Below are 20623 nucleotides of genomic sequence, written 5' to 3'. Positions count from 1 at the left end.
AGAGCTAATGAGCTTTAGGGGGAAAGTGGAGGAGGAAGGTGAGTGAGGGAGGCGAGGAAGGAGGAGGGCCAGGAAGTGATGAATCGATTTTTGGAAAGAGCTCAAAGAAACGTCATCGATTCAGCGATTCATTACGTTGGCTCTCAGTCAGCGAGGCCGCAAAAATATGAAGGGACCCAGAGGTTCCCTGTGTGCCGCCTGTCGGTTCTCTGAATGGGTGACTCCAACAAGCCTCTCTCTGAGGGGTGGAGCAGCGGCGATGCAGCAGTTTGTCGCTGCCGCAGTACGGCATTAATAAATAACAGTTTTAAGCAGCACAGACGGGACTGTAGCAGCACCTGCACACAGGGAGGAGTCTCTCTCTGAGACACCTCATCGGAAAATGCTCTGTAAGAGGATGAAGAAATGTATGAATGAAACCGAGCCATGGATTGACTGCAGAGCATCGAAGTTAATCTGAATATGTACATTGGGGGAAATCAGACTGCGACAGATACATGCTCATTTTCAATCCCATGTGTAATTCACAGACTAAGTGTCACAGCAAGCACAGCGAGATTTGTCAACATTCACAATCTGAAAACACCCTTGAAAGCTTGTCCAGACAGACTGTTGAAAAAGGAGTCTTTTCTTCTTAGATCTTCTTTTGACGACAGATCAGACGACCATGTCCGTGCCTCATGACACACAAACAACCACAGTGTAACAAGTCCAGTGAGAGAGTCAGAGAGCCAAACATATGAAGGTACAACAATCGTTAGACTGATTAACACACACACACATACAGTATGCAACATAAAGGAGGGGAGAGAGAGCGAGAGAGTCTGAAACACCAGTGTGACAAGTTTGATCAGAGCTTAATTCTGTCAAGTTCTTATCGAGAAGTATGTCTGTTTTTTCTTTACCTCTGCCAATTAGGTTATGTTTATTTGTTGGTTTGTTTATTAAGGAGGGGCCAAGACAGAACCCATCAAATTTTGGCTCCGTGCAAAGGAGCACATCCAAAGTTTTTTTTAATCACTTACTTGAAAGGCATTTTCTTTTTTTCTTTATATATTTTCACTGATTTTTAAACTTATAGATGAATCTTGATCATGTATCATTCCCCTGCATTAAAGGTTCAGTATGTAGGATTTAGGTGAAAGTTATCTATTGGCAGAAGTTAAATATAAAATAATCCCAGTGATGTTTTCACAAGTGTTTCATCTAAATTGTACAAATTGTTGTTCTCTTTAGCCTAGAATGAGTCATTGATATATTAATGCTTTATATTAACATCGGGAGCTACGAAGGCCCCCATGTTTTTTACAGCAGCCAAATGGACAAACTAAACAGCTTTTGAATTCAGCTGCAACATGGAAATTCACGACTAAATTCGACACACTGAACCTTTAAATCAGGAATATCTAGGGAACTTATATGTGAGTGTGCACAATTTAGTGAAGCTAGATTAAAATTTTAAATGACCACAGGGCTGTGGTGGAGGTACGTGTTCTACTCTGTGTCATTTTAGTTCCAAATCACAGGAAGTAGCCCCCAGTGTAGGTCTCGTACTGTATTATGGAGCTCATGAAGATTTAATCAGCGACTGGATTAATAAACCTGCTGTCAAGACAAAATTTTAATTTAGTTTGATATTTTAATTTAGGATCATGTGCCAGTAAAAACTGTTAACGTTGTACGTATTAGTTGTACTTGTACTTGTTCTTTATTGGTGGACATGATGAATAGACTAAAACAATAGATTGTTATTTACATAGACTGTATATAAAGATGGACGATGCGTCTTCTTGTCCCCCTATCTTGAAATGAAGTTGCGAACGCTACCATCTTTGTACATTAGGGGCCAGAGTCTGTGCATCCAGGGGATGGATGCGCGGTAGCAAGGTGCTGTTGATACAAGCGCTGGGTCAATTGTGAATCCCATTTTTATAGCATCACATAACAGATTAAAACCAAACTTATCAGAAAAACACTTGCATACACATAAGGATACTTAAAATGACCGAAACAATCTTTAAGAATTTTTTTTTTATGTCTGCTTTCCCATTTTAGTATATTCCATGTCACGTCTACTAATACAGAGGAGGCGTTTATAGACTATACTGCAGCCAGCCAACAGGTGGCGATCAAGACACTTTGGCTTTACTTTTGGGGAGCAGTCAACTTTATGTAGTATTATGCTTACTTAAATGTATTTGATGAAGACATTAAGGGTTTGACAACAACACACTTGATTTGGTTGACATCTGTACATTTTATGTTGTATCTGTAGACACCTTTTATCCTTACTTTTTATTATATTATTATTATTCTGAGTGTCTTTATGAAATATTTTCGCAGTCATCAAGTCATTCTAAACTTCAAGACTACAGTGGGTCCTTTTAATTCAATCATCAGCATTTTGGTTCCTATGATTTACTTATATGAGTTCCACCGCTCAGTACATAGAAAGAGACAAATCAAAATTTGAGCGTAAACTTTAAAACTTTCATCAGACCTGTGGTGAGTAGCACAGTTCAGCTATCAGCCATAATTCATACCTGCATAAGATACTGATGTCACCATGCAGGATTTCTGTGTCATGAAGTCCTTTAGATTCTGAATGTCGAGTCTTTTTTCATTGGGATGGGACATAAGTAACAAAGTTGCCTAGTGCAGCTTTCACAGCACCACTACACAGCCACCTCATCCCCTAAGCAGTCCGGCAGACTCTCTGCATTCAGCACGTTTAGGAGTCGAGCTGCACCGTCGGCCCCGGTGCCCTCGCCCTGTCCCCAGCTGTCTCGGTCGTCGCTCTCATCTGTGTTTGATTCGTATTCTGATCCGATCCCTGACTCCCTGAACCGCAGCAGCTCCAGGGCTCCGAGGACCTGATCCCCCAGCAGCGAGATCTCATCCGGGGCTCCGTCGCTGGGGGTCTCCCCCGCCTCCAGGCCCTGCTCCTGGCTGTCTGGCCCCCGGGAGGAGAAGCGGAAGCACTCGAGTCGCACTCCACTGCCACTCAGTCCCAGAGGGCTGGTGTCGGCCCCCATGGTGCCTGGAGAGCAGGGCCCGGGGAGGGCGGAGACCCAGGCACTGTCACAGATCTGGAGGTGGGACTGAGAGGCTAAATGGCCTATCGATGAAGACAGGGTGAGCAGTTCACGCTGGGGAGGCTTGGCGCGAAAGGTGATCTCCAGGAGGCTGTCCTGCGAGCCCACTGAGGACAAATCCAAAAAAAGATACGAGAGGAGAGAATTAGAGACAGATGAAACAAATCGCCAGAGAATTTACTCATCACATGTAAGAGGAGATGCCTGAGAGAGGCAGATGAGATTATTTAGAGTGGGGTGACGTCTGTGCTGAGAGGATTTGATAATTCATGACTGAATGGCAGCATATTGCTAAAGGCAGGGAGAGGAGAGCAGAGAGCAGCAGTGAATCCTCTGAGAGGGCTGGATAATTAATCGTGTGTCACGAGTGGATCAGAAAAAGAAACGGGCAGACGGGTTGACATGGAAGGGAAACGGGCGGGACAAGAAAAAATCAAGACGGAAGAGATGACAGGGGAAAAAAATATTTTATGACACGTTTAAAAAAGAGAAAGAAAGGAAATGGACAAAGGTTAAAGCAGTAAAATAGATTCTGTGAATGAAAAATTGAGGCTGAGTCGTAGGTCAAAAATGAAGCAGATTTCAACTCACTGGATGTCAATTGGCCGGCAGCTTTGAGTTCCAGCTCCTGGATCTGTTTGACCAGCAGGGAAATGTGCTGCAGCAGGTCAGTGTTCTGCTGCAGCAGCCTCTGCTCTCTGGCTTGGGCCTCGGTCCGTGCACACACCTCCACCGACAGCTGCTCCTGAAGCACATGAACCTGAACACACCAACACAGTTCAACACATGTTGATGAAAGATGAGAGAAATCTGTCCACTGGCCTCAGTACCTGTGCTCCAGCTGCCAGCGCCTCCTGTTCCTGCTGCTGCAGTTGTTTCTGAAGGAGCTGGACGTGGTGCTCCGCAGAGCAGGGAGCCTCAGCTGTCAACTGACCCGACACAGACGCCCCCCCGACGATGGGAGGACCCAGCAGAGGAGAAGGGTCATCAGACACCTGCAGCAGACAAGTCAGGGACAACTACTTCTTACCGTATGACAAAGTGATCATGATGTGAAAGCATATGATATGCCTTTTTTTCTTTAAATGTCTGTTTTGTTGTTTGTTTGATCTGACAAATGAAGTGATCATAGCAAGGGTGAAGACAAGTTCAAGTTTCATGAAAAGAAAGAGAAGAACAAAAGCTGTATGTCAGTGCTGAAGAATGCAGCGGAGAACCTCCACAGCACAGTGTGATTCTGCCAGACAATAACAATGCTGCCTACTTCCACTAAAAATAAAGTAAACAAAAGCTGCGGGTTGGCGGCACAGCAGATAGATTTAAAGGTAAAGTAAAGAATAAGACTAACAGAATTAAATTGTGTGATGCATGGTTGACCAGTGAGCCCAGTCCTGGCTCATTTGTGCAGCTTGCTCTCATGCACACAGGCACACAGAGAGAGAGAGAGAGAGAGAGCTGGTAAAAAGGCCGACAGGTACTGGCCGAGTAAATATATATTTACTCTAGTGCTCCCAATGGCCGGTCATTGTGTGTGTGTTAGAGAGAGAGAGAGAGTGAATGTGCACAGCTCCACTAAGAAACAGCTATACAATACAATGTCTTCCATATGCTTGAGAACATGTTTACAATATTTTTGGTTCATTTTTCATGGAAAAAGTGACAGTGGCTGAACAACAGCAGCAGACCAGCAAAGGGAGAAAGTAACAAGCTGGATCTCTCTTTCTCACACATACACACATACACTCACACACACACAGTTGTAGTCGGTATATACACACTGTGGTTATTATTTACTGTGTGGTGTGTTATATTGACGTCTGTCTGTGTGAGCGGCGGCAGAATGTCCCGTATGTACACAGAGTATTTCCACAGCTGTGATTAAACCAGACGATCACGGGGGCTCAGAGCAGGAAATTCTCTCCTCATCAGGTTTGCTTTGGCTCAGACGCAGAGACCACGGATCCACGTTTGTCATTTTTATCTGGATGAAAACAAATTCAGTTCTACAAAAAAGATTCTAAACTTGATTCTCAAGTTGAGGCTCGAGCTGCTGCCTTTGAATCTAGGTTTCCTCTTTGATTTGATAAACAAATACATGACGGGCACAAATATATAAAACTACTTTCTAAGTATAAGAACATGTGTGTGAATGTGTCGGACACAACATTAACAACTGCCAAAGGAGATAATAGTATATAATATAGATAAAGATATATATATATATATAAACATAATAGTTAACAGAATTTCAGTCAGCACCTCTTTACAATTTCAGTAAAGTGAAGGAAAGCCTTAGGACTGCTGGATTGGACAGTATACGTTTATACGTGTTCCTACAAAAAATAATTTATTTTGATTGTGGGCAGTAAAACAAAATAATCAGACACAGTCCTCCACCGTGATGGCTTCCTCTTCTTCTACGCTGGTATCACAGGAGTGTCATTGGTACATCCGCTCTCCACCTGTGGAGGATTCAGTCCACTCTTACTTTTCCTCTGGCAGATCAGCTACATCTGCCTGGTTCCTCTTAAGGGACCAGTGTTACTGTGCCAGATATAAATTCAGGTTTTTTGATGCCAGGCTTGTTGTTTTTCCTCACAATTCTGACTGCTCTCTCTTCGTTTCGGTCTAGTAAGACTTCACCCGCCTCTCTGTTTGTTCTTCAAAGTGTTACATTTCTTCTTATTCGCTCTAAGATTTCAGAAGTCCTTGTTTTATTGGTGAAGTTTTATCAAGTCTTCCTAGAGTGGCTGTAGCTAAGGGGATACTGCGGGTCGTCCAATAGCCAAAAGGCTGGTGGTTCCATTCTATGATTTGAACTGTGGTCGGAGAAGACACTGAACCCCAAAGTTCCCCTGACGGCTGTGCTGGCAGTATATGAGAGATGTGTGATAGAGAAAGTGCTGCACATAGATAGATACACTGTATTTATGGACTATAAATGTGTGTGTGTGGATGGTTGAATGGCAAACTGCAGTGTAAAGCACTTTGAGTGGTCATCAGGACTAAAAGCTGCTATATGAATACAGACCATCTACCGTTTAAATGCTACAGCAGCATCTTCTGTGTCTCTGAGGTCTCAAGCCGAAGCTCAGTGCTGAAACTCTTCTCCTCTTTCAAAAACAACATCTGAAAAATCTACAATATCCAGCCTGCGGTCTATTCCTCCTCCCACCAGTGCTGTCAGTCTCCATATATCTACGTACATTTACCCCCCCAGATTCATATGAGGTCACAGTGATGTTGACCTTTGTCTCAATGTCTTCTGGAGATACCATATTCACAAGACGAATGAGCTAACTATGTGAAAACACTCCACACTTTGAGTTACTTGTTTAACCTCTCTACATTTCTGCAGTTCTTTGCTGAGCTTTTCTTTCAGGACTTGAGGCTAATTTCCTTTGCAGATCGTTTTCGAGCCTTTCGATTTCCCCTCAGCAGCTGCCTGCATGCAGCCGTTACAGTTCTGTCTTCATCACGTCACCTTCCTCTTTATCAACCTTATCTCCTTGAGCATTTCTTTTTATGAGAGGGACTTTTCTTATTTCATCTTCTCCAGTCGCCTCAGTTTTTCTTTTCTGTACATTTGTTTAATACAATCATCTCATCTTACAGACACATAATCAATTGTTAATTTAATCATCAGCTGTTGATATAAAAAAACGGTAATAGCAGCTTTACAGCTGGTTGAAATGTGATTCTGTCCAATTTATGTCAAATGTCAAAAAGATTCTGGTCTAATGATAAATGCAGAGTGGAGTCATGCATCTAATCTCTCATAAATCTATATAAACAGATCTGAATGAGCTGCTGTTGTTTGGTATGAGCACATGTGAATTATGACTCACACATAATGTCAGACCACTGCTGCTGGAGGAGCCGCCGTGAAGGACACGACTGATCTGCAATATCTGAGATGGGAGGTAAACATGGTGGACACAGTTGTCATTATTATTAAACTGTGAAGGACACTTGACCTTCGTCTCCCGGGGAGACAGAGACATCGCAGGCGAGAGCAGAACAAATGAAACGCTGATGTCTTATATTGTCGCGGGACTGCATTGAGACAATGAAAATATAAAACTAATTTCCTTCTTCTCGTGTAACCATGTAATTTGATGTAATATCCATTCAATTCAAACTAATTAACTCCCGCGCCTGAACAACACTTATTTCCTCTCTTGAGTAATAAGGCCGACAGTGGTTGTAAAATGAGGCAACAAATATCAGAGAGCAAACAGCCACTTGTCCAGCTTTGCAGGATTAGCAGAGCCTCGCTGTGTTTTTCTCAACAAACCCTATGATCCGGTCAATATCAACAAAGAGCCCTGTGGAGGATTTCTTCACAAACAATCATAAAAGACGTGGTGTTCTCGCTTTATGTTCCACACTGATGTTCTCTCATCTTCTCTTTCATCATATGAGCTGCAAGCCCTGCAGAATTATTTATTAGCAAGGTTTTTTCAAGGTTTCTGCCAAAATACACCATGTTTGTCCTCAGATGATTCCTGGGTACGATGAGCAAATTAAATTCATCGCTTTCTCTTGGAGTCTTTTATGTAACTTGTTTGTGTCATGTGTGTTGAAAGAAGGAATTGGAACTTGAATGAATCAGTTCAGTGGTCGTAAATTGGGTGTTTTGTGCTTTTAAAGGTGTCGTTGTTTCTGAAACTCTTCTTATCGTATTTGTTGAAATCTTCTTCATGTCCTGATTACTGGTATAGAAAAAAAGCTTGGTCGTGTGACCCTTGTAGGACTCTGATAAAAACCACGGAATGAAATGATTGGCTGGCGAATATCTATGTGACCTGCCGACCTGCACGTACTCTACTTTCTTCTTGTCTCTGCAACCCAGCGAGGTCTTTACACCACTGAAGCAGAGACAATAGCCAGATCTTAGCTAGTGACACACAGAAAAGACATTTTCTGGCAGTTTGTGTGTGCGCGTTTATGTGTTTTTGGGGCGTAGCTCTGATGAGAGGGGTGGGATGTATCTGTTACACGTTTTCAAAGTGTAGCCTGCTCTTGTTTGTTATTGCAGGATTAGCAACCCCAGCTTTAAGTAGAGTAGATTCATAGATGAGTCAAACAACAGCAATGTAATCTGTTAGCTTTTTGATACTTGTTTAAAAGACTACTCCAGCAATTTAGCATTGCCCTTTCATTAAAGAACACACGTTGTGCTTTTTTCAGTGTTTCTTTCCTCTGGTTTGTTTATAGGTTTTTCTGTGAATGTTGAAGTTAAGAAGCCCAAAGCTCCTGAAACGTCTTGTCAGTAGTCCCTCACATTACATCACGATTCCCCACATTTGTGTAACGCTCTCCAAGCGGCTAAAGTAAAAGCAGAGGTGGAAGTTTTCATATCAGAACCAATCAGAACAGACCGGGCTTTATCAGAAGGGGGGGCCTTAAAGAGACACAACCTAAAACCAAACGTTTCAGACAGAGGCTGCAAAGAGGAGCTGTAAAAATAGATAGTGTGAGGCGAGTTATGTGTTTTCTGAACCTTAGAGCGTGTAAACCGTGTCAAGTAAGAACACAAGAAGTAAAATAAGTAACCCGAATATGAGCATAATATGTCTCCTTGAAGGAATGGTGAAAATCTGTGCAGCAGAGGCCAAGATATCTTGAGTCCATCTCAAACTGTCTTTTCAAACTACACATGTCTCCTTTTAAAAAAGACTTTCTGTTATAAATGTGTCGAACCCTGAACTTGTCATCTTGTCCAGGGGCCGAGTGGTTTATCCTGGTTGGTGGTTAAGATACTTCGTTGTTCATGTTGTATGGTAATTGGTCTCTGGGAGCAATTAACAGGGTCACCACAAAACGTTTGGCTTCTTGCCCCCCGTTGAACCCTGATAACATCATATTAGAGCATCAAAAACATTGAACAGCTTCTCTGTAAACTTGGTGATGTGTCCCTTTCTGTCATTTTTTAAAAACACAAACCATTGATTGAATATTTGCTCTATTTGAGACTTGCGTGAAAGGACACATTTTTTTGCTTTTGTACCATTGATTGCACAAAACGAGGGATCTGAAAAAGCTTTTCAGTTTTGCAAGGATCATTTTTCATTACCTTCTGAGACCTTTAAGGCCATATTTATAATGAATTGATAGAATGAGACAATAAATGTGCAGATTACTTCATAATGAAAAGGATTTAGTTGCTATAACTTGAAATAATCACTATCTGCAGTAATGGCTTCATCTCTGCATATTTCATAAAACCTCCAGTTGCTGATGGAGTTTGAATGTAGCACGGTGCTTTACACGATCACACCGTGACGCAATGCAAGGACAACTCATGTACGCTACCTTCACATCGTTACCAAGGGCCTCGTCTTTTTTACTCTTCTCCGGGTCGGATGAAGAGACGCACTCGATGCTCTCCTCTGTAGTGGCTTCAAGGTCGGCCTCTTCTGACACTGCAAACCTCTTCTTCGCTGTGGAGAGACCAGACAGATTCAATATGCCGTCGTTTTACAGTTTACGACACGTCTACGGGCGCTGACAGCAGCTGCAGACGAGCAAGGTCTTTGAGCCTGCCCGATTCACCGAAACCAAGCTGCAGCTGCGGTACGGCAAGCGGGAAAGGAAAACTACCTGCAGCAGATTATGACATGTTTTATCTGGGAAGATGGTGCGACCGTTTGTTTCTGCAGGAGTTAAGGGTTTGTGTTCATGTGTTGCAGTGAAAGCCAGAGGTAGAGAGGACGAAGAAGAAGAAGAACGCCTCAGGAGTTTGTGTGCTGTTGTGGGAGTTTATGTGTATGTGTTTGTGTGTGTGTGTGACAGAAGGAGAACTGTGAGGAGAGAGACAGGAGGGGGGAGGGGACTGGATATATGGATGCAATTTTGTGTGTATGTGTGTGCTTGTGTACGTTTGTGTGTTTATAGGTAGATGTGAGTCACCTGGCACAGCCTCCGACCCCTCGTCCTTCCCCTCCTCATCCTCCCGGTCGTCGGTTTTCTCCTGCTGGTTCAGCTGGTGACACACATCAAACGCCTGACCCACCGTCCTCACGATCCTCATGGCCTGAGACTGGGAGGGAGGACACAGAGACAAAGGGTTGGTGTGTGTTTGTGTGTGTGTATGAGAGAGAAAGAGAGCAGGGGGTGGGGGAAAGCAGCAGGAGCAGCACAGCTAGCGAGGGAGGGAGGACGCAGGAGAAAGGAAGCCATGGGGGGGAAAATGAGGCGGCAGAGAAGTTGTGCAGGAAGAAAAACGGAAAGGCAGATTGAGTGTGTTCGTGTGTGTGCATGTGTGTGTGCACGGGTAGCACGACACATCAGAGTCAGGGAAAATGAGATAACAAATGAAGACGTGGGTAAAGCGGAGGGAAGATAGAGACCGAATCGCGGTGAGAAGATATGACGAGCGCAGGGCTTCACTTGTTTGCCCTTGTCCATCTGCTCTGCATACGTTGAGCTGTCAGACAGATGGATCGGTCTGCTTCAGAGGCAACTAACTGTGATGGCAAGGAGGAGGTGAAGATTAAGTTGGTTTGTTATTGCAGGAGGCTCAGTGGGTGTGTCTGCAGCGTCAGGTCATCTATCAGGGACACTTAACTCAAACCTGACATGAACATATTCTTAAATTTTTAAACTTTATCCTGTTTGTCTCATGGAATTAATGTTAGAGACGGATGTTCCTGTGATGAGCACCACAGAGCCGTCACCATACAAATAGAGGTTAAATTATGGTCTCCACTTCCTCCTGCTAAACAGGAATGACGGCAAAATCTCCTGGATATATGACAACCTAGTCTATGGAGCCGTACCCTCCACCTCCAACCTTTTAAAAGGTTGGAGAAATGAAATCTCACAGTTACGTTTCCCCAATTTAGGTGTTCATTGATTTACTTTGTACTTTCAAATCGTTCAATTTTGTCCTCTATTTGAAAACAGGTTGTTTGAAATAACAGCACTTTTACTTTAGTAGAATCCTACAGTACTGTTTCCAGAAAAAAACTTTTGTGTGGCATTTGAAACACTACCACTTCTCTTTTTTTCATAAAAGCATAATATGTAGTTACTGAAATCAAAGTTGGCCCAACACAAAAATAAAAAGTTGATCACAAAAAAAAAGTTGGCCCAACATGTTCTTCCTCACTCTCATCAGAGGTGAATATTTGTTTTCAAAAAATATTTAAAATCAGCAATAGAAGCAGCATCGAAATGAAATGTTTTGCTCTCCGTTCATCCTGCCTCCAGGCGCTCAGTCAATATGTCAAGGGTGCTCAAACCTCAAAGTACTCAATCAAGTGAAACAGAGCAAGAAAAACACGACGTAAAATGTAATTCTGTTTTAAACTGTAAAGTACAATTTTTTTTAAAAATGCACTACCATGGCCAAGCACAGAATGCTCTGTTGATGTATGGAGCTGACATCTAAGCCCTGCTGGGCTGCAACGAGCCATGATGAAAATAAATCTAATCTCCTCTTATCAGCGGCTCTATCACCTCCTACTCAGCACAAATGCTTGGTCTGCAACACCCAGATAAGGCCCCGTAGCCCTGGGGGGGGCGCCGAGGCACCGCGGCCTGTGCCCCCGACCATTTGATGGTGTTTTTCTTCGGCAGCGGTGAAAATGTCTTTAAGAGCCGAGGAATAAGCCCATCTTCCTTTCTCTCCCCACCAGGATGATTAGTATGCAGCTTCACTAAGTCACCGTGTGTCTGGTCTCCATAGTGAAGGGATGGGAGTCCACCTCACTGATGCTCTGTCTTTGTCATAGAGGAAGAAATGTCACCGCTTGAAATGAAGATATGCGGAGGAGAAGAAAATGCCTTTCAATTTTATGAGCGTTTTTTGCAAAAACTCACACAAGGGGGATCTGTCTGTCAGATTAATTGGCTGCGTGTACAGGTCCAACAGTACCATACATCACCGAGGCCGTGACCACAAATATCAATATCACCATTAAAAGCTTTGTTCAAGGAGTGGAGACGAAAACACGATGCAGTGACGGAATTGCTGCGTTCTCTCTTGAAGTACTGGTCTGAATCATGCTTTCAGTATCTTCTGCAGAGAGTTAGGATGGAAGGAGGAGATTTACCTGAGAGGGAGACTTGTCCTCGAATGTTTAATGTGTAATGTTTCTAGCCACTGAATAACCATTTGAGGCTTATATTGGCACATTTAATAGACATTTTGTAGACTTCCCCATATGATTACATTGTAGCCCCTGCCACTGTGTCATGGCTGCTGGCTGAAGGGATCTACTGAACCGATTCCAAATGTTTTTAGTATCATCATTTACATACTATGAAATTGACTAAAAAAAAAAGAATACCCCTTCAGCAGGTTATGGTATCATTGCATCTGGTTTATCCTGCTTAATCTGTACAAAAAACTGAGGATAACTGCAGTACCAGCAGGACTCCAAGTAATATTAATGCAACCACCTGTCATACTGCAGTGTGTTGTTTTGTGTTGTGTTGTTAGCAGTTTAACATAAAAACTTTACAGTTGGATTTGCATGAATTTAATGACTCATGTCTGAGTAATAGATGTATGACTGTAGATTTCTGTGATTAAAGTATTTGTAATTTGAAAGGATCTTAAGCTTACAGATCATTTCATGTTATTATTTATGGCAGAAAAATGGAACAATGACGTTGAGTCTTCTCATGTAAGTTAAACTTACCTTCCTCTTTGACTTGAACACGTTGCAGCGGAAGATGTTGCTCTGTCCTTCTCTGGCAATGTAACTGAAGATCTTTAAGTCTTGAGCATCATGTGAGACATAGAATATCCTATTGGGGCAAGAGAATACATGAAATGAGCTCGATGAGGTTTTACATTTGACTCCTGCCTCTGATTTAAAATGACCAGGAGGACATTAGACTACCTGTGGATGGGATCTTGTGTCACCAGGAAGGTATTATCATCCCATGAGCACCCTTTTCTCTGTCACAACACCAAAACACATGAGCAGACAGTGAGACAGATGATTTTTATAAAAGAAACAAAATGTATTAAATGTACATTAAATTACATTTTAAATTACAGACCTTCTTTTTGCGTAGAATCACTTTTACACTATCGGTGGACACGACAATGTTGACCTTCTTCTTCTTTATATTCTTCAGTTTGAATTCATACTGAGGAAGGAAGAATGATACTCTCATTAACATTCCAGGTACAGGCCAAAAAAGTCAAATGAAACCAGACTGACTATTATGCTATTGGAATTAAATATCACTCCTGCTGAGACTGAGCTCTTTACACAAGAAAACCGAAATATTGGAAAAAGCGAGGAGGGATAATGACAAGGAGATATGTCTGACTATCTTCTTCTCAGGAGGAAACTGAGATTGAGTAAACAGCGAGGAACTGTCAGTTTGTGTTTCTGGAAGCTGTTTAAGCTTTCAAAGAGACTTCCCAGAGGGAGGCAGGCGTGTGTGGGACACTTTCATCCCTCTCCATGATTAATGCTGGAGACTGTATCCTCTGCCTCCACTGCAGGCACTGCACGCTCCAAATATCAGCGCCCAGAGATCTGAGAACAAGCGGGATTTATCTGAAATAACGTTGCTTGCTTTGAAAAAATAAATAAAAAACCCTACATCAGATAATTAATTGATCTAATATAGTTCTATGAAAACCCCTGTCTGCCCAGATAAATCCACCATCAGCCGCCCTGCATGACAGACTTGGAAATTCTCTGTCATTTTTTCTTTGGTTTTGTCTTTAAAAATAACAACCTAGCGCTGTCTTTTATTTTCAACGCGATTCGAGCTAACTTTCAGACTTTGACTGACATTGCAGAATAAAAGAAATGGGGAAAAGTTGTTATTAGCAACATGACAAGTCACACTTGGTGATTTTAAGGGCTATTGAATTTGAAGCAGTTTTTTTACAAGCCTGAGACATTTGTCACAATTAGATGAAAAGCACTTTACTAGTAGATTCTTAATATTTTTGCTGGATATTTTTTTTTAAATCAGAGTTGATGAATTGAAGGGGACAAAACTCCCTTAAAGGGGAATCCTAGCATTTTCAACCTGGTCATGAATTGGGGTGTGTTAATGGAAGTGGCTATAATGTAATCTTATGAGGCAACTGCAACAGTCCACAAGATGTCCTCTAAAAGTGCTTATTTTTTGTTAGCAGCCTTTGGTTAGAGTCTGGCAAAAGTTTACATATCTCCCTCTATGATACATCTCAAAACATTTTATTGGCAAACAAAAAGCACTTTTAGTCGCGGTTGTCGCAGTTTCCCCATAAGATTACATTGTAACCACTGCTGCTGTGACACGGCTGCAGGCGGACACGATTTACTCGACTGGTTTCATTTGGAGGTTTTTGTAGCCTTAATTTAAATGCCCCTATTTATAAACATTGGTCTAAGATTGAAAAATCCCGGTATTCCCGTGTATGTGTTTTATAATGCAACCCCACGTGATCTGGGACGAGAGGAAGTGGAACACAGGAACGGTTCTTGCCGCATTTTTCATGCACATCAACCTCAGCCAAGACTAATACTGAACTCCCACAAGCACATGAATACGACAGGTTGGGTAAACTCACCTCTGGTCTAATCACTAAGCCACTGTGAGTATTTTAAAGGCGATTTGCTTCTGAATATTCAGAGACTGTCTCCCCCTGAAGCAGAAGCTCTTAATTACTGTGTTATAATAACAGATCTCATAAACAGCCCTTCTCCTTAACTGACTTGATTTTATGTATTCTTATTACATTTATATCATGCTGTTTATTTAATTAATTCCATTTATTGTCTAATTTTCTCAATTTTTTTTGACTTTTTGTTTTTGCTTCAAATCATTGAAGATGATCGTAAACCTATTTACAGGAGAAGAAACATAGAAACATCAGAGAGAGAGAGACACGTGTGAGGCGTCACTCTCGCAGGAGAAGTGCAACAGATGTCGAGAGTAGCAGAGCCCATCCATAAAATTAAAATATGTACAACATTGATAAGGAAAGACAGAGTCTAACATATACGTGAAGATGTGTATCAATGTTTAAAGTATTTGTACATGAGAAGATATGTGACAGAGATGAATGAAGCAATCTGGTTGTCCAATCCCTGATCCCCTGCCACCACGATCCATGTGAAAGTTTAGACAAGACAGATTAGTGTAGCAGCAACAACCTGTGCGTATAGGAGATTTCATGTGATCTTGCTTTAATCAATATCCTTTGAGATACTGGACCTCTCAAGTCTCGGCCATGATTATTTTGGGGGTTTGGTACTGAACATTTTAAGAACATCTGACATTGGCTGTTACATTTAGACAAATCGAGATAAATGTCAAATAATCAATTAATCTTACTGAATAATAAATCATTATCCGGCACTGTACTTAAAGGATCAGGATTAAGTTCCTCTCTGGTGTCACTGGGGACATGGCCGACCTCCGCCACTGACACAATAACGTAGATGCTAGATTAGATACAGCAGCTGACAAAACGGCTAAATCCTCTCGTCCCAGTGCCTGTGTAGCACAGCACTGATGATGTGTAAGGAGCAGGCATCGCAGGGTTTCCAGTGGCCTTAATAAGAGAGGAGAGCTTGGGAGGTTTGGGTTTCTCTAATGGTATCACATATAAACCTGTATAAGGGATGTATCTCTATACAGCCATAGAATCAGAGCTGCTCTATGAATCCTTGTGTGATTTAAACCACTCCTGACAGCCCAGGGAATCTGACAAGTGTGTAGTTTTACCTTGACTGGTGATTTATGCAAATTTAAGGATGTTGAGGGGGGGTTATCCTCTGAGAACCCTGCACAAGGTGAGACATGAGAGAGGATGGACGTGCACTGAGCAGCTACATATGGAAGTGTCTTACTCTGATTCGCCTCATCGCGGCGACAATCTCCATCCGACTCCCCGGACGACCCACCTCCAAACTGCCAATGTACTGCAGAGTGAGAGACAAAGATCCAGAGACATGTCGTTTCTGCAAATATTCACTTCTGTCAGGAAACTGGAGCAGAACTTTATGTTTAGGAGTCCTCAAAGTGCATTCACTCATCACATAGAAAATAAAAAAGAGAATTCACTAAGAGAAAAGAAGAATTACTTTGATTATATATAAACATTCCTAAAAAGACAGAAAACACATAGAAAAAAAAGCAACTGGTTTCATGATCTGACTAGAATGTTCTCAATTAATTAATCGCTACGTCAATAAATAATGTAAAAATATCATGACAAATCACATATTGCCATAAAGATAAAGTGACGTATATAAGCCTTTTCAATTGAGTCTCATTGAGTCAGACAAAAGTCCACAACTCAAAGACGGCCTTCACCTTTACTGTACATTTGCTCTACTGTTATAAATGACAGAGACAAGCAGCATATCCTCAAATCTGAGAAGCTGGGACCCTGCAAATGTGCAAAAGTTTAGTTTGAAAAATCACTGAGCAAAAATAATGGCAGCATTTTCTGTTGATGGATAGATACTTAGTTAATTGCCCGATTGTTGCATCTCTAAAATGTTCATAAAGTCATAAAGTAGAGAGCCAGTGGGCAGCATCAGGCTCACACAGCCAGCACAGTGCTTTCTGTGACAGTGGCAGCCCCAGTGTGTGTGTGTGTGTGAGAGACAGATCCTGCAGGAACAGTTGCAGAGGGTCCTTACCTTTGCCTCGAAGCAGACCCCGTGCTGGAACACCTCCTCGTTGTGCATGGGGATCCTCAGATCGTGCACGTCATCTACCAGGTTGTACTTGGTTACCCCTGGCATCGCTCTATCAGTGTATCTGACCCGCTCGTGTTTTACGACCGCGCTAGAGACCTGCAGACGTCCGTCCATCCATCTCCTGGAGCACCCCCCCCCCACCGGAGAGCCGCGTCACTCCGGAGGTCACCCGGGTTGAATTGATTGGTCGGTTGGGTGCGACGAGCGTGGTGATCGGTGATCGGTGTGCGCGCTCACTGAACCCGTCACTCCGCTCAGAGGCACGACCACGGAGCCTCTGTGCGCGCCCCCGCCGCCGCCGCCGCCGGGGTCCAGATGACGCACGGATCTCAACGCGATTATTTTTTCCTCGAAACACCAATCAAGGAAATCCAGGAAGTGATTTCTCACAGTGAAGCGATCAAGATGCAAAAGCAGCTCGCGGGCTTCCGATCAGGTCTGGTGCCGAGAGCATCATGTGTCACAGATGAAGAGCAGCTCCTCATCTGTTTGTGTTGGTGGTACCAGACCCGCTGTTTGCTTGTGTGACATCTAGTGGCTTCACAGGGAAAAGACAAATCCCCAAATCACGGTGTCCCACTGGATTCCAGGAGACCCGGGCCCAGGGGGTCTCTGAGAGGACCCTGACTCCCTCCAGTGTCATCAATAACTTCAGATCAACTTAAATAGCTACAGTTAATGTCTGGTGCATTTCACATGCCCTGACGATTTAGAGACAGGCACATATTTTTAAAAGGCATATTGCTCTTTAATATATTTTGTCCCTTCTCTCATTTGACAATACAAACCATTGTCTTTTTGATTTCTTCAATCCTTGCTTTAAAGGCATGTTGATAAGAAATTAATATACAACTACAACTACTGCTTACTACTACTACTTCTACTTATAATAATAATCATCATCATCATCATTATCAGCATCAGTATCATCATCATCATCATCATCATCATCATCATCATCATCATCATCATCATCATCATCATCATCATCATCATCATCATCATCATCATCATCATCATCATCATCATCATCATCATCATCGTCATCATCATCATCATAATTGCAAAGAAAAATTTAAAACTAAGAAATAATCAGCATCATAGCAACACACTGATATCATCAAACACAGCAAATAATAATACAACATTTATTACAGATTAAATAAAATACATATAGCATCATTTACAATCAGAGCCAACAAGTTCAATGGGACATGAGACTGTTGACAGTAATTGTAAAAGAGTAACATCAAAATAAATAGAAAAGTAACAGAAACAACGATAAGGTAAAGACATTCAGTGAAATTATGTTGTGAGCGAATATTAAACAGTAGAGAGTGAAGCTGCACAGAGCAACTATCTGAGCGGGTTGGGGCTCTGCCAGGAAAAGCCCTGTCGCCTTTGGTTTTCATTCTCGACCAGGAAATATCTAACAGAGTCTTATTTGAAGATTGGAAGCTACTGGCTGGTGAGGACTGATTTAACAGCTCAGCCAACTAGCTCAGTGCCAAAGGGCCTGGACGTCAACAGCAATATTCTAAAATCAATTCTAAAACACACAGACAGCCTGCTCTAATATATGTTCATAACTTCCACCACGGTTTAGAAAACTTTGTTGGTGCTTTGGTAGCTCTACAGTGTATTTTAAGAATTTTAATTAGCTGCATATTGCCGCAAGAACAGTGAAATTGTGATCCACATAATCAAAAGAATGAACAATGAGCTGAAAGACATGATCCACAGAGCTGAGAGAAGCTGCGGAGTTGTGTGATATAACTGACCAGTTCCTTATTAAACAACCACATACCTGTATAGAAGTGGAGAGCACATGTGATGTTACTCTCCCTGTTGAGGTCCATGAAATCTGTCTATTTCATAAATTTATAGTGAAACCTTGTTTCACCTTCAACGGTCCATGCCTGTTATGCTTTCTGTCCAATAGGTGGCAGGAGAGCTCTTTGTACTTTACAGTATATAAAGCTGATAACACAATGTGAGACCCAGCTGAAGTCCAACATGCACTTTAAGTCTTAAAGATGCTGCTTCTTATTCTACGTGCTCTTATTTTTTTTAATCTTTTTTTTTCTGCAGCTTGTCTTTTGTTGACCCTTGTCAGGAACAACTCAGCACAATTTGTTGTACTTTCTGTCTCGGTAAAGGGCGCCATCCATTAAAGTCCAAATGAACAGAGTGCTCTGTCGCTTGAAAACCAAATCATCCCTCTCATCATGTACTTCCTGGGATAAAGGTGTCCAGTCGCTGTTTCTTGGGAACAAAATGTACTCTGAGATCCTCCTTGAAGAGAACAGAAATACTCGGTGCTTGAGGAAACCGTCTTCTGTCAATTGCCTCATTTTGAGGTCGCTTGCGTTTTGCTCGGTGCACCCAGGTCCTGCTGCCTGAGTGACACCTGACAATTTATTAAGATGCCTGGTGAGATGTGTGTCATATGTTTACACTTAATTGGAAAGCAGTAGTACTACAGACGAGAGAGAACAATCCCTGTGTGGCCTTTATTGCGAAATGGATGAAGCAAATCATGTGCGTCAGAGGCTGCAGTTATTTTGACACTCAGCATCATCTTCTCGACGAGTGGAAGCGGTGTGGCTTTTGTCTCGCTCGCTCTCGTGTATTTGCACTGTAATTACTTGGGACACACTGAATGGGTTTGCATCCAACTTGTAACACGACATGTTTTGTCCTGTTCTCCATGTTTTTAACAGAAAGTACATGTTTGTACCAAATACAAATGACGGTCCGTTTGGTTATTGGTGAGACGTTTCACGCTCAACATCAAATGTCAACTTTATGGCAGCATGGGTGGAAAAGATGGGTGATCTAAAAAGTCAGTGGAACACATTTCCTGAGGACCATGAATGTCTGTCACAAATGACAAATCAATCCAATAGAGACAAATGTGGTGGACTGACCAACAGACGTTGACATTTATAGAGCCATGCTTCTAATGTGTTCTAGGTCTACTCCATGGTCTCCTACCTCTTGGATGACATAGAAGGTTCCCAGAAGGCATCTTTAATCATAGGCTCTAACCCCCTCATTAGAAAGAGTCCCTCTCTAAGACACCCTGTGGAGTAAACTCATTTCAGACACTTGTATACACAGTCTCATTCTTTAGGTCACCACCCAAAGGTCATGACCATAGATGAGGGTCAGAGTGTATTGACTGGTGAATTAATGGTTCATTAAGGGTCACCTCCCTCTTCACCGCAATCTTTGGGTCCAGCACCTGCTTTACTGCTGATGCGGCACTGCTATGCCTGTCAGTCTCTCTCTACCTGCTACCCCAATTTGTGGACAAGACCCAGGGACACTTGAACATTTGTGAGAGACACTCTGTCCCAAACCAAGGGGAGCAATTCATTGTACTCATCAGCAAACAATGGCCTTTGACTTTTAGGCGCTAACAGCACCACATATATCTACCAATCACAGAGAGGGAAGAGACACCAATTTAGACCCTCTTCTCACCCACACATGTCTTAAAATCCTGTTCATCAAAATGACAAAAAATCAGTTTGGCGCTGGGGGAGGCCAACACTCGCTGGAAACATGTGTCTTTATGCTAAGCTTGGCTAGAAGGCTGATGGCTGTAGCTTGATATTTATGGACATGTTTTGAGTATCGTATCAATCATCTCATCTCACTCTTGGCAAGAAAACCAATTAGTGTATTTCCTAAAATGTTGAACTATCCCATTAATGTGTGTGTTGGCCCCAGTTTGACTTTGTCCATATTTATTTTGTTACTGTGGTCAACTATTCAGGACATTAAGTTCCCACTTAAATCATCTGCTTAAATGGTAACTTAATGGACGTTGATTCTAAT

At 42.3% G+C, this 20623-nt stretch overlaps 1 protein-coding gene across 1 annotated transcript; it reads right to left on the bottom strand.

Moving 5' to 3' along the window:
• Positions 1-2675: 2675 nt before the first annotated feature.
• Positions 2676-16822, bottom strand: LOC133018616 (carboxyl-terminal PDZ ligand of neuronal nitric oxide synthase protein-like). Its single transcript, XM_061085023.1, has 10 exons — positions 16718-16822; positions 15920-15991; positions 13116-13205; positions 12953-13011; positions 12749-12857; positions 10011-10140; positions 9414-9541; positions 3926-4090; positions 3687-3855; positions 2676-3202 (listed from the first exon to the last, which is right to left on the bottom strand). Exons 1-10 carry the CDS (start codon positions 16820-16822, stop codon positions 2676-2678), a joined length of 1554 nt encoding a protein of 517 aa, XP_060941006.1.
• Between the last annotated feature and the right edge of the window lie 3801 nt (positions 16823-20623).

The sequence above is a fragment of the Limanda limanda genome, chromosome 13, assembly GCF_963576545.1.
Source record: "Limanda limanda chromosome 13, fLimLim1.1, whole genome shotgun sequence".
Classification (NCBI taxonomy): Eukaryota; Metazoa; Chordata; class Actinopteri; order Pleuronectiformes; family Pleuronectidae; genus Limanda; species Limanda limanda.
Note: the sequence above shows the minus strand (reverse complement) of the source record. Positions and strands in the feature narration are given on the sequence as shown.